Source organism: Passer montanus, unplaced genomic scaffold, assembly GCF_014805655.1.
Source record: "Passer montanus isolate IOZ18808 unplaced genomic scaffold, ASM1480565v1 scaffold9, whole genome shotgun sequence".
NCBI lineage: Eukaryota > Metazoa > Chordata > Aves > Passeriformes > Passeridae > Passer > Passer montanus.
In genome coordinates, this window is record NW_024374367.1 from 9,578,602 (window position 1) to 9,592,945 (window position 14,344).

The 14,344-nt window shown below is 44.9% G+C and overlaps 1 protein-coding gene across 1 annotated transcript in view; it reads left to right on the plus strand.

Annotated features, from left to right (window-relative positions):
• The first annotated feature begins 178 nt into the window (after positions 1-178).
• PTPRG (protein tyrosine phosphatase receptor type G) overlaps positions 179-14,344 on the plus strand; it is a 392,251-nt gene continuing 378,085 nt past the window's right edge. Inside the window, exon 1 of the mRNA XM_039734146.1 lies at positions 179-328. Within this exon, the coding sequence (XP_039590080.1) occupies positions 244-328 (85 nt within the window). The 5' untranslated portion in view covers positions 179-243. The remainder of the gene's footprint in view (positions 329-14,344) is intronic.

Here is a 14,344-nt window from a genome sequence, read left to right on the forward strand (position 1 = left end):
GCCGCCCCGCGCCCCCGAGCCGCGCGGGGGGGTCCCCGCGCCCCGCCGGCGCTCGTCGCTGTCCTCCCCCTGCCCCGCGCTTGGAGGGATTTTTTTTTTTTTTTCTCCCCCGTAGAGGAGGCGAGCAGGAGCCCCCCGCTTTCTCCCGCAGGAACAGGGGTGCGGGGAGAAACTTTTTTTTTTCCCTCCCCCTGTGTGTTAATTATTTTAGCCCCTTTCCCCTTTCGATGTGCGGCTTTGGACATGCGGAGGCTACTGCAACCGTGTTGGTGGATCTTTTTCTTGAAAATCACCAGCTCCGTGCTCCATGATGTGGTGTGCTTCCCCGGTGAGTGAGCGCGGCGGCTGGGGGGGCTCCCGGTGCCTCGTCCACACGTGTCCGCGACCCCCGTGGGGAGCCGGCGGGGCACCCCGCGAGCGCGGAGGATGCGCCAGGGATGGCGGGGGCCCCTTTGCCGGGGCGGCCCCGGCGTTGGGTCTCCTCCCGCTCCGCAGCACTCTCCCGCGAGTGGGGCCGTGAGCCGGGGCTCGGCTCCGCGCTGCCGGCGCGGTGTCCCCGGTCTCCGGTGCATTGCAGCGCCCGGCGGCGCGGGGCGGGCGCGGTGCGGGGGTCCTTGCGCGCCGCTCTTCTTTCGTGGGGCTGCCTGGAGCTCCCTTTGTGCGGCGGGACCGCCGCTCGCCGCCCCGAAAGGCAGCGTGACTCCGCGCTCCGACCCCGCGTCGCAGCCCACCCGGTTCCCCCGGCAGAAACTTCGCGCTGCGCGGGTCCCTGCCCTCCCCACCCCACTCGTGTCCGCGGTGGGGGTCCCGCCGTGCCGCGTGCTGACCTTGGCAGGGCGGGGGGGGGAGTCCCGCGGGGCTGCGCGCCCGCTCCGCACCGGGACCGGAGCTGTGCAGCCACCACCGCGCACCCGCGGGAGAGGGGTTCCGCGGGCGGGGGGGGCACTCGGCGACCACCGTACAGTTCTCCCCCCGCTTCGAACCCCACGGCCGGTGCCTGCGTGTCGCTTCTCGAGCCGCGGGGCCCGAGTGTTTGGGGTGGGCGCTCCCCCGCCCCGCTGCGGGACGCGCGGCCGCGCCGCTGCCCCGGCCCGGGGGAAGAACCTCCGCCCGGCGCGCTCCCGCGGCCGCGCGCGCTCCCGCCGGGGTCCGCGGCCGCGCCGGGAAGGGCCCGGAGCCCCCCCAGGGATGGAGGGGCTGATTTTGCCCTGGGCTTCCTCGCTCCCGGCGGGGATGGGGCGGGGGGTGCGCGGTGCGGGGCTCCGGGGGCAGCGCGGGTCCCTCTTCCAGGGAGCCGCGGCTTCTCCCGTCCTTGCCGTGGGCTCCTGAGGCTGCCCTGGTTGTTCGCCGCGGCCAGGTGTGCAAGAGTCTAAGGGAATAATTACATTCTCAGGTTCTACAGCAACTTTCACTTATGTATTTTTTTTTCATTTTTTAAACATTTTTCTTTCTGGAATACCCTTTATTTCCTAACACCAAATGCAGAGCTAAGCAGATAGACCCATCCCATTCCTTCCAGCAGCTTCTCACATGGTAAAATGATTTGAAGCAAAAAGCAACTAAGTTGGGGAGAGGGTTAATACCTCTGCAGCTTTTGACGAAACATTTATCTTCTTTGTATTGATTTCTTCTCAATTTCAGCCCTTGGAGTGATGCTTTTCTCTCTGGTTCTGATATATATTGTATAGTAATTACATCTAGAAGGCAGGCTCCAGGAATGCTGCAGGAAAACAAGCCCTGATGTTGGTTTAATATGACAGTATTGTATGACTTGCTGATTTAGACCAGTGGCGTTTGAACCAGCTAATATTTGCATTATGGTTCGAATATGAAGATGGATGCAAGCAGAGGGGTAGCAGGACGCTTGCAGAGTGTTGGTAAACTCTTTAATGCCAGAAGCCATAAAACAGCTGTGTAATACTCGGGAATGTTTCAGGGCTGATCGTTCCTAAAGGTTTGCCTGAAAAGCAAACTATTTTCCAGAAAGGCTTTCATGCCTTTAGTTTTTTACAGAGCTACCATGTTCGACCTCGGTGCTCGCCGGCTCCCGTGAGCTTTCCTCTGAAGAGCAGCAGTAGCTGCTGTGCGTGCAGCGAGGGCTGAGCGAAACATCCCGATGAACGGGGAGCCTCCGACTCTGATCCCGCACTTCAGAGATGCCCGAGGCAGGGAAGCTGCAGGGAGGATCTCTGTGGGCTATAACAGGACATTGGTGCTGACAACATCCAATGGCAAATCATCGGAATTTGTGTTGGCAGGGAATCCCGGCCGGATATTAACCATTTAGTATCTACCATAAATGCTTCTGTACCTTTTCAAAGCGTTTTCTAGAGAGGTTTAAAGAAGTAAGGTATTTGTCTGCTTGGTTTTAATTTGTAAGCATAATTCTTCCCTCTGTTTCATATCTAGCTCCCTTTAAATGGAAGAGAGGTCACTACTTGTTTTCTCCCCTGCAAATCACTTTACTTTGTGAGGAAACATAAAAGCTATTCTTTTCTTTGTCCAGTAACAATAAATGAACGATGTAGAAAATAAAGTCTTTGCAGTATTTCTTTGTTAGTAGTGTTGTAATAGGGCTTCACTGTTTAAGTAGGTATTTTTGTTGTTGTTTCTTTGGTTGCAGTGAGAGAAAGGAGTCACTCTGGCAAAAAAAATATGTGGGTAAGGTTTTCCTCTTTCTGAACTGTTTAGTGCATTGCTTTGTGGGCTTGTCACTGGTAATTGCATTGGTTAATAAATCAAACCAAGGCAAGGTAAGAGAGGTTGTTTGCATGGGGTCTGTTTGCTTATTAATCTAAATTCACAGTACCAAACATCAGTAAGATGTAAATATTAACATTAAGGTGATAGCCTTACTATCTGATTTCTTGGTTCTTTGCCAAGAGAGAGTAAGTATTTTTTTGTGAAAGAAAAGGTACACACTTGTGCAGTTCTTAGCTCTTCTTTGACATTCCTGTCATCTAAGAAATGACAATTGCTACATTTTTTCTTAGGCTAGATGCATACATCAAAGTGATTTTCTTGAGTCTAGATTAGCTCTTTGGTAATGAATCAAATTGTTGCTAACCTGGTAACTGCCTAAATGGGGTTTTGGATTTTGAGTCTTCACAGATCTGAACTGAGAGTTAATTTTGCATGTAATTGTCTTCTGCTTGGAGGAAAAATTACACTGTGAGCTGTGCCTTATGAACTAAGTAAATACTACTTCAGATATTTCTAAAGGCACAGAGAAGACTGGCTTTGTCTAGTGAAGATTTTACAGAGGAAGGTGCATTGTGCACGTAGAGAAATACGGAATGTACAGGAGAGGGCCCTCCAAGACTTTATTTAGTCCTGTGGCTTTTATGAAGATGACACTTCGTACATTTTAATTATCCCTTATTTTCAGCGCTGTTTCAAAATATGTTACAGGAAGTTGCTAATGGAGTCCTTGCAGATAAAGGCAGTCAAGTGAGCCTTCCCAGGCTGCAAGAGCTGAGCTTGTGATTTGCTTCCTGGGGGGGAAATCCAGGGAGAGCTTTGCTGTCCCTTAGCAGGCTTGTGGCTAGCGGGGCCTGGACCCAGCTTGCAAAAGTCTTCAAGCAGTCACAGGAGCTGTCTGTGCTAGCAGCCAGAGGAGGAGCTTCCTAAAGTTGGGAGGGAGGAAGAGGCATCACAGAATGAAAGGATTTTAGTACATTCAAGAAAAAGAAAGCACAATTTGAGGGTAACTGGAATTCCCTCAGCCATATTGCAATATCTACAAAGCCCATATCCAGGCTGAGGATGTTGCTCTGCTTGGAAGAACAAGGAGGATTTTTTGACTGTGTGTATGAGTTAGAATTTCTTATATTGCTCTCTTATCCCCTATACCCTCTCTTTTTTTGTCTAGGAAAGGAGGATGTGAGGGGTTCTGATCCTATTCAGAAAAGGGATGTCTTAGAGCAGTGATGGACTTCTGTGAGTCAAGCAGAGATGTTGTGTCCTTCACCTGTCCCACCTGCATCCACACTGGAAATCTTTGTGGGACAAATAGATCCTGCTTGGTTCCATTTAAAAAAATCACTGGAAATCACCTATAAATTCAGCAGGGTGATGGTTCCACTCCCAGTTTCTCGGTCTTTGCAGGGACAAGTGTTGGCTGTACTGTTATCAAGTTCTGTAAGTTTAATAGTTGGAATTTGTTTCCAATTACAGAAAAGACAGCTAACAGCTCTATCCATCTTATAATCAGTGCTCAAGGACTAACATACTTACAGTTTTCCGAAATAAATGTTATTAAAGTTGACTCTAATTTAAATGTTCAAGTTTCATGGTTAAATTAAGGAATGACTTCAAACTATTAATCTCAACTGTCCTTGGAAAAAAGTGCTAATCATTCGGTTGCTGCTTTTTAGCAGCCAAATGAACATGTGGCATGATGTGCTCTGAAGCCTAAGGGTCTAGTAATAACACTGTACTTCAGCTAATATATAAGTTTAATCAGAGAAATTACTAAAAAATGAGCCTAATTTGTTAGCCCAAGTTATTGTGCTTCCAATTTTATAGAGTTTCTCCTGTGTGTTGATGAAATTGTGATTATTTTATGTTTATGTGCCATGCTACTTTAAGTTTAATTCTAAATAATTCTTAAGTATTTTAGGAAGTGGAAGCTTATCAGGCAAATGTTTTTAAAAATATGGAGTCAACTGAGGATTTAGCTATGCACCATATGGGTTAATTTATGGTTTATATATTCCTTCTGGGGACTGCTTGCTGCTTTAGGTGTCTAAATGTCTTTATCAAGTTTTCCCTTCTTCGTGAGGTAAAACTCATGTCAGCATTTCTTCCAAGTGAAAATTGTGGATCTGCATCTTCTTGCACAGGTTGATGGGAACATAACTTCACAGATTGCCAGGTACAGCCCAGTTCCTCCAGGGAGTATCAATTTTGTGATCACCTGTATGGGTTGGAAGCAAAGCAGAGAAGGAAGATGTGCATTAATGCACTCTTTCATCCTAAGCAAAAGCACCTGGGGTGTGGCCAACTGAAGGTGCCCAACTAGAGAATAACTTTTGATGAAAGCAACTAGATTTCACATTTGTGTGTCCATAAACCTTTAGAGAAAAAAGAAAAGCACAGAAAAATGATCCTTATGTGCATTAATGCACTCTTTCATCCTAAGCAAAAGCACCTGGGGTGTGGCCAACTGAAGGTGCCCAACTAAATAACTTTTGATGAAAGCAACTAGTTTTCACATTTGTGTGTCCATAAACCTCTAGAGAAAAAAGAAAAGCACAGAACAATGATCCTTGAGTGCTGAATAATAACTTTTCCATTACTCAGTGTCTTGCCCTGATGATCATGTTACCTGTTTTGCAGGATACAGATTCCTTGCCCCAGGGCAAGTCAAAATTGGTTTCTTCCTTTCAGTGGTGCTAATAGTTCCTCCAGTGCTCCAACGTGATCACAGCCCACTTCAGTGAGGACAAGTGTCCTTTTGAATTAATCTGGGCTGCACTGGTTGTGTCTCCAAATGCTTGCATTTCAATGTGCACTCATCTTCTTGAGGCACAGCTGCCAGGACACAGCAGATTCCAGCTTTATGCCTTGAGCTGTCACATATTTGTGGCCTAAGCAGAATCTCTTCCCACCCTCAAAGTGAACAGATGAATTAGAGAGCAGATTGCAAGCACAGCAATGATGCTGCTGAGATACTCCATGGATATTGCTGTTCTTGTCTCATTTTTCCTTTCCCCAGATATTGCTGCTGGGAAGCTGGAGGGAACAGTGGTGGGAATAAACTCCCTGCTTTGGAGGAGGAGTGAAGGCACAGGGCAGTAAGGGAGCTCAGGAGTTCATGCAGTCACTATTTTGCTACACTGAATGGCTCACTTTACAGCAATTTGAATTAGTATTCAAGTGAACTATGGTTCAAGTAAATCAGTTGCTGTATGGCCTTTTGTTTTTTTTTTTCATGTGGTTTTGTTATGCATCTCCAAGTTTGCTTGGGAGTTGAAGTGCTAGTGCTCTTAATTATCAAGTCATTTGAATAATGATGAACAATTTTCTAGAACTTAAAACATGTCTGCATCATGCACCTGCCAGCAGTACTGGCACATGAAATCTCAATTGATGTGGGTGTTGCAGTTTTTCTATGCATAAATGCTGCAGTGATGCCCAATAGATGTTTATCCTGTCCAGTGCCTGCTTTGTGGGACTTTGCATTCATAGTGTGGGGACCTTTCTAAAGAAAATATAGGTGTTTTGAGACTTGGATGCTTAGCTTAGGAAAGCTCCTTTGAAAAATCCTTTTCTCTGCTTGCAGCAATGTAATGAATGAAACCTTGAGCCCTGAAGAGCTGCAGTGGTATTTAGGAGCAAAATGCCGGATGTTATTTGGTCTTGTGGCAGCTGCTTTGTTCTTTTTTTGAAATAAAATGTGCCTGTCTCTCTGACAGAGTGCTGTTAAAAGTTCTGTTGGGAGTCAATTTATTCTGCTGACAGGGAAGGAAAGCTATCTGATAACTTCTTGCAGGCAAAGTGAAGACTTGTTCAGTTTTCCCACACCTCACTCTTTCCATCTTCTGTCCTTGCAGGAGCCTTGCAAGAGACATAGAAATGCTATCATGCTTGGTTTAACCAAAGCAGTGCCTTGCCCTTGTCTTGCTCCTATAAAAATATCTACTTGGATTATTGTTTTTTAACAGTCTGAAGTCTTAGACCTGGAGTTCCTTGGAGAGGTTGTCAGCCTGGGTGATGACCAATGTCATGGCTGTCATGGCTGTCCCAGAATGGAAGAGGACTTCAGTATAACAAGAGGTGAACACTGAATATGCAGGATATGATGGCAATGTTGTGCCAATGCACTGTAAAAGTAATTTTTCCAGAGCTAAATAAAATCAGTTCTGTCCTGACCCGTGTTGATGTCTTCAACTGAAAGCAAATGACTTTGTTTTGCTCTGTACATTTCTTTGCAACAAGAATGTCCCTAAAGTAACTCCCATCACTGAGAACCACTTTCTGCCTTTGTTTGGTGCGCTCAGAAATGCTTTCCTGAATAATCTTGTTTCTCTTTCCCCACCTCCCCTCTCCCCTTCTGGATTTTACAATAATTTGGTTTGTATCTTAGGAGGTGGTGAAGTTCGTGATGCATGCCTCAAAATAAATAGGTTTTGACAAAGAGCTTTTTAGGGCAAGTTTAGTGAATTTTTTTTCTTAGACATATGTTTCTATTAAACCTCTATTTAGTAGCCTCAGCTTGTGAGGCTTGTGTCCGGCCATCCCTCCCCATTCCCAACCTGTGGAAACAATAAAGATGCCTAGTAACTTTGAAATAATTAAGTGCAGATCTACATTGCTATCAAAATTGAGTTTAAGGATTAAATTTTTATAGACTTTCATTGGCATTTAGATTACTAAGGTGCTTTTAGACTTCTGGAGATTATGGTATAGATTTACTGCAGTCAAAGTAGAAATGAGGGATTGTGCAGAGTGTCTGTCTCTTAAACCTTGCATCCATTCACTGGATAGGCAGAGAGAACCAGGTGAAAATCTCTTCTTGTTGGCCTCCATTGTACTTGTAGGTAGTTGGCTTATTATCGTTACACTGCAGTAGCCTGTGTATTTTGTATTTAAATCCATGCTTAAAATGCAACTAAAATTTGCCTGTTGACAGCAGTTGCATCATATTTTAATTGGTGAGAAGTGCTAATGGAGTGTTCAGGTTCTAAAATTAGTTGTTTATTTTTCCTTCTTTGCCCAAGGGTTTTGCATCAGATTATATGGTTTCTGTATAACTGTTTGTGTTCTGAAGTGACACCTTTGTACAGTTTTAGCTATTTAAGTAAGTGTTAAAAGTTTGTGCTCAGTGACAGCAGTTTCAGAAACTGTGACTTTTAAATTGTCTCTTACTACATTGTTTATGCATTGCAAAGCGCTTCCCTCCTGTTTACTGTGAATTAATTCATTGTTATATTTGCAAACCGGGGGTGCAGAATGTGCAAGTTCTGTCATTTCTTCTCTTGGGGCAATGGCAGAGCCTCAGCTGCTGCACACCATCATGGCACGACTGCTGTGGCAGCTTTCACCAGGGGAGGATTTGTCCCATAACCCTCATCATGACATTATTCTGAAATACAACTGTGCTTGTTATTGTCAATATTCCCTTTGGGTGGCCTTGTGTCAGAGGGGTGCTGTTTTAATACTGTCTTTATCCTTCTCTGAAAGTTTTTCTTTTACTGTGTGGTTAAATGCAAAACTACATCCTAGTATGAGTCTGCCTGTGGTGAGGCAGAGATGTCCCATCTATCCATTAAAATTCTGGCTTTCTGGAGGATGCTTTATCATATGTATCAGTCCTTGGAATTGTTTGGTGCCCATTTTGAAATTATCCCAAACTTCTTTCTGTGAAAAAAGTTGTTACCAAAATAAATAAGCCACCAAAAAAGTGGTGCTTGAGCTACTGAATATCAGGCTATGAATATACAACTACTTTAACAACTGTCTCTTGTCTGTTTCACTTTTCTCTGCTAGTTTAAAGAGCCCTCTGATATTTTGTTACCATGAGAGTACTTCCACAAGAGGATAAAACCATGTTACAATGTCCTGATTAACCCAGTGACCTGAGCCTCACAAACCCTTTGTCATGAGATTTTTATCCAGTCCTTGAGTAATTTTTGTAAGAGTATTTTGGGGTTTTTTTTGCTTTTCTCTAGGCTTTTTTCTTTTTCTTTAGAAAGGTGCACACCAGAACTGAACACTGGTCTTGTTCATATTATGTATGTGCAATGCTTTTGCCCTTTCTGTTTGTCCAGGGATTTTCAGTGGCCTATTTTTCTGGCACAGCAAGGAGGCTCAGGTTGATTGTTTGCCTAGTATGACTTCTAGATCATTATTTGAGACAGTGCTGAACAAAATACTCTGCTGTTCAGTGGATGTGGCCTGGATCACTGATTCTTAGCGTTTCTAACTTTATTTTCATAAGCTCTTCAAATTAATTTTCTTACCCCTTTTTATTTTTTTTTAATATGGCTTCAATGCTGCTATAATGGGAATTTTAGAAATAGAAAGAAAAGCTTAAGTCCTCTGCAGTCTTAGTGTCTCAGATATTTTCTGCTGGTTTTGTTTGTTTCCTTTTTAAGCCAAACAGTTTTAAGGGAGTAGCAATCCGTGCATCCCCTAGCAGTCCAGGTGACATGGAGCTATCTAAGGATGGTAACTCAGGCTTTGACTTCTGGCAGTTGTGGTACACTGAAGGCTTCACACAGCTCCAGACCTGCCTGTGACCTCCTGGCCACACTTATCCCCCTGGAGTGCTGACCCAAGACGAGCTCCATCAGACACCTGGAGTGTGTGTTGCAATGTGTTTCAATCCCAAGGAGCAGTGCATTTCCCTGGAAATGGGGGAGGCTTTGCTGTCCATACCCTCAACCTGGTACTGTTCATGGTGCTGCTGGTTTTGGTAGAAAGCCTGGAGTGCTGACCCAAGACGAGCTCCATCAGACACCTGGAGTGTGTGTTGCAATGTGGTGCAATCCCAAGGAGCAGTGCATTTCCCTGGAAATGGGGGAGGCTTTGCTGTCCATCAACCTGGTACTGTTCATGGTGCTGCTAGTTCTGGTAGAAAGTGTTTCTTTTCCTCCTCTGCTGGAAGTGGGTGGGGGGACTGGATGTTGTGGGGTTTGCAAGATTTTAGATCTGCTCTGTGGCTGTGATCCTGTGCCCATTAGGGTGGCTGTAGGGACACAGTTTGGGGTCACTGGGAGTGGGGCTGGCCCAGCCTCATCCCCAGTGGGCACAGCTGTGAGCAGCATTACAGCAATGAGCCATGGAGTGCCCAGGGGCACTGCCCAACCACCAAAGGCAGCAGAGGGCACACAGGTGCAGTGCATGAACGTGAGGGGTAGAAAAGGCTGGGCTAAAGAACACGAGGGGCAGATGCTTGCAGCCTTCTGAAGTGGTTTGTGTTACTCTGTATGGCTTGAAGCCTTCTGATGAGGTATGGTGTTACTGTGTTTGGGGGAATGCTTAAAGCTTTCTGAAATTGTGTGGTGATACTCTGTGTGTCGTGGCCATCTCTGCTGTGACAGGTGACCTCCCTTGAATGCTTTTATTGTGTCTGATTGGCATCATGTATCAAATTGCAAGATTTTAGATCTGCTCTGTGGCTGTGATCCTGTGCCCATTAGGGTGGCTGTAGGGACACAGTTTGGGGTCACTGGGAGTGGGGCTGGCCCAGCCTCATCCCCAGTGGGCACAGCTGTGAGCAGCATTACAGCAATGAGCCATGGAGTGCCCAGGGGCACTGCCCAACCACCAAAGGCAGCAGAGGGCACACAGGTGCACTGCATGAACGTGAGGGGTATAAAAGGCTGGGCTAAAGAACACGAGGGGCAGATGCTTGCAGCCTTCTGAAGTGGTTTGTGTTACTCTGTATGGCTTGAAGCCTTCTGATGAGGTATGGTGTTACTGTGTTTGGGGGAATGCTTAAAGCTTTCTGAAATTGTGTGGTGATACTCTGTGTGTCGTGGCCATCTCTGCTGTGACAGGTGACCTCCCTTGGATGCTTTTAGCTTTTTACCTTGATTGTGTCTGATTAGCCTCATGTATCAAAGAGTGAAAAAACAGTCCATTCTCCCTCAGCTGATGTTATCTTGGAAGAACCTGGGGTATGCAAAGAAAGTGGAGAGATATTTATGACAAAAAGAGAGAGGGAGTCCTGCCTTCCAAATATAGGAGCCTTCACAAAAAAACAGAGAAAACCTGATGTGTACCTACCAGGTAATGTTGGCTCAGGTTCTGGTGTGCTGAAAGGATCATAAATCATGCTTGATTGATCCTGATGCTCTGGTGTGCTTCAGGCAGGCCCTGGCAGTGCGTGCTGTCTGGAGAGCAGAGAAGAGTGACCAGGCGTTTTGCCAGGAAGGTTTTAATTAGCCTTTAACACGATGGGCTGGATGGCCATCACCAAAAGGCCCTTGTAGTGCTGTTCTGTGCTGCACACACCCTTCCCATGCACCCTGAGCCCTGCTCTGTGTCTGTGCTGGCTCTGGAGGCTGGATGGCAGTGGATCAGAGCTGGTGCAGGCTCCTGTGCAGGGATGGGCAGCGTGGTGCTGATTCTGGGACTTGCTGGAGCGTGAAGCCTCTGAGTAATGGTAATGGGAACGTATTTCAATTTGTAACCCATTCTCCTGTATCAAGATTGGACTACTTCTATTCTGTTCCACATGTGCATCACTTGGGGAAACATGCTGATAGTACTAAACATTTAATTGCTTCTCTTGATTTTATTTGTAAATTAGAATCTAGAGGATCTGTAAGGAAAAAAAAAACCCAGAGCTTAATTGGACAACATTTTAGAGTTGCTAAAGGAAAGAGAATGTAGCTCTCCAGCTTTTGGAGCTGAGACAAATGAAAACTTATTTATTGATCCATACATATGATATCATATTTTAACTACTGTCTAAACTGGAGGTCATCTCTATACTCGATTGCTTAAGAATCTGTCTATCTTATCACATCTTGTACTCATTTATAGTTGTTTCCATTTCTGGCTTTGTTGGAGAGACAGCTAGTGTTTCAACCTAAATTAAAATCAATAAGAAGCAATTTCGTTTGTTTTTTAACTACTAGAGCAGACTTTTTTTTTTTAAGTGAGTCTCTGTATGTTCAACTAAGTCACTTGGTTCTTTCCGTCAAGATAATTGCCAGGCCTCATTAATTCCTAATTTTTGCATATGTAGGAATTGGTTTATTTTCCAATGTACCTAACAAAATGTCAAATATGATTTAAAAATAAGCACTTACGCTAAGTCATCACTGAGAAATAAATGAAGTAAAAAATACTTGGCAGTTTGAAGTAGTTTAAAAATATCTTGGGGGCTGCAGTGAATGCTGATACCCTGGAGTCCTGCACTGGCAAGGTAGCTCAGGCTTTCCCTGGCACATTTGGGCAGTGATCTGCAGGGATGACTTCCAGTGGAAAAAGCAGAGTCTGGGTCTCTGTGCTTTCAGTCTTTGGCCAGGATATTTCTGCGTTATGCCAATTCATGTAAGAAGCTGTTGTGTTGTCAGCTGGCTTTTACCCCACAGCCAGCAGATTGCCAGCAATAACAATTACCCTGAGTCCAATTCAACATGGAATTCACAGTGCAGCAGTGCTGGGGCTTCCCAGGTAAGGCAATGGTGAGCCATCATGTAATGTTAGAGAAAATACCTAAAGGCTGTGCTCTGATGAAATGTCCAAAAGAGGAAGTGTTGCTGCTCTTGGGAGTTGATCACAGGGTGATCAGGGTGACAAGGAAATCATCCTTGGTGGTTTGCTGGAAAGGTGAATGCCTGTATTTTTGTCAGGTGGTTCTTTGGGTTGCTGTGATCTTGCTCAATGCTTCTTGTAATTTAAGAAATGTTGAAGAATTCCTGGAATGCTTAATTCCGAATACAAGAACCTTTTGCTTGGTCTAAATCTCATTTCCTGTTTGACCTTCTTTTGAAGTGCCTAAGTGTTATGAGATACCTGTTAGTTTAATTTCTTGGGTTCATTTTTCTCTCACCTTTTCTTTTCCTTCCACTTGCTTTGATTTAGGTATGTTCATGAGTTAAGGAAGAGGGCAAACCAAGGGCAAAAAAGGCAGATCTGGCTGCCTTGGTAATCAAAGCAAGAGCCTGTTCTCTTAACAGCTGAAGTAGTGTTTTGTAGGAACAAAACATAATTAGTAACTAGATGACATGATGAAGAGCACATCTCCTTAACCCTTGGAGGCAGCATAGGAGTTGTGTGTGGTTTTCTTGAATTTGGTAACAAAACAGCAACAGCTAATTAGTTAACCAATAACTTAAAACCACACAGCCATTCACGTTTATGTGCCAAGAAACCAGCTGTGTTTAAAAATCCATAAGCACACCCGGGATCCAGGGATGTAAGGTACAAGTGACTTGTCCACACACCAGTGACACCTACCTTAAGTGAATCCCAAGCCATGGCTCAGTGTACAGAGTAATACATCACAGCACAAACAGATGCTCTGCCAAAAAGGTAATTAATACTTCATGTCAAGCACTATCTGCATGTACTGTTTTCCCTATTTCATGCTATTAAGCAGTGTGACCTTTTCTCTTTCAACAATTAGTTTCCAAGGTGAAAGCCAACTTAGGAAGAAAATGAACTTTTTTCATTGGCTCTGAGGAGTGTTATAATTTCACAGTAGTCTTGATTACATCTTCACACTGTATGGTTTTGACTTCTGTCTAGATCAATGACTCTTCATTCCTGCAGTTTGAGATTGCATTCCCTTCGCCTCTGTATTTTGGAGACACAATCAGGCATTTTGGGTGCAGAGGCAGATGAGGTTTGTGAGATGCTCACTGTCAATGAGTAACAACTCTAACTTGTCTCATTTGCACCCTGTTAGTAACAAGTTCACTTGCTAAAAAGCTGAAGAGCAGGGCAGAATTATTGATGTGCCTGACAGTTGTGCTTTCAGTTGAACTGAGGCTTTGAGTACTTCATTTGTATAATGAAGCAGTGCTCTTTCTTTGCAAAACCAGGTGTTTCTAAACTATGTACATTATGAGACATAGGCGTTACAGTTTGATTTTTACAGTCTCTGCTTCTGATTTGCCTTTTTGCTTCTCTTTGTGTAGTAAAGGCCATTCTGGAGTTTGCTACTTTCAGCTGGATTCCTTGGACATTGTGTTGAAGCATGTGGGCCTTACTGAAAGGGTTTTTTTCTTGTTGAGGTGGACATGACATACATGGCTTTGGTGAACACATTTCCACTGGCTGGCTGGGGCATGCAGTACTGGGTGAAATAAAGGACCAAAGCCAGGGGTAGTGCCCTGTCTGCTTTGGAAAGCTGATGAACTATCCAGTGCTTCCCTTGGCGCCTTTCATTGACTTTTGTTGTGATTGATACAAGCAGCATCAGCAAAAACTGGAGCTTCCTGCCTGCCCTTGCTGTCTGTACACACGTGCTTTGTGAGAGGCCTGCTCACGGTTTGTGTTTTATGATGTGACTCTGCTGTCCTGCCTGCCAGGATGACACTGCAGTGGTGCCAAGGTGGCTGTGAAGGAACTAATGCTGTGGGTTTGGATGTATAACCAAAAAGAGCTCCAGAGACCTTTCAGCTGCACTTTTAAGGATAATGCAATATTAGTGTCTTGAGTATTTGCAGCATCTCATGGAGATACCTTAGACTGAAGAATTGTATGTTATTCAGAACTATCAACAACTTCAGAGAGCTGCTTTGCTATTTTTTTTCCTTTCATTCTTGTCTGTCTTCCACTAATGGCTTGCTCTGATGGTCCCTGCTCTGTGGTTCTGATTGTTTGCCATGTGGGTTCCTGATTTGTTCTCCTTGGCTGCAAAACCAACACCCAACAG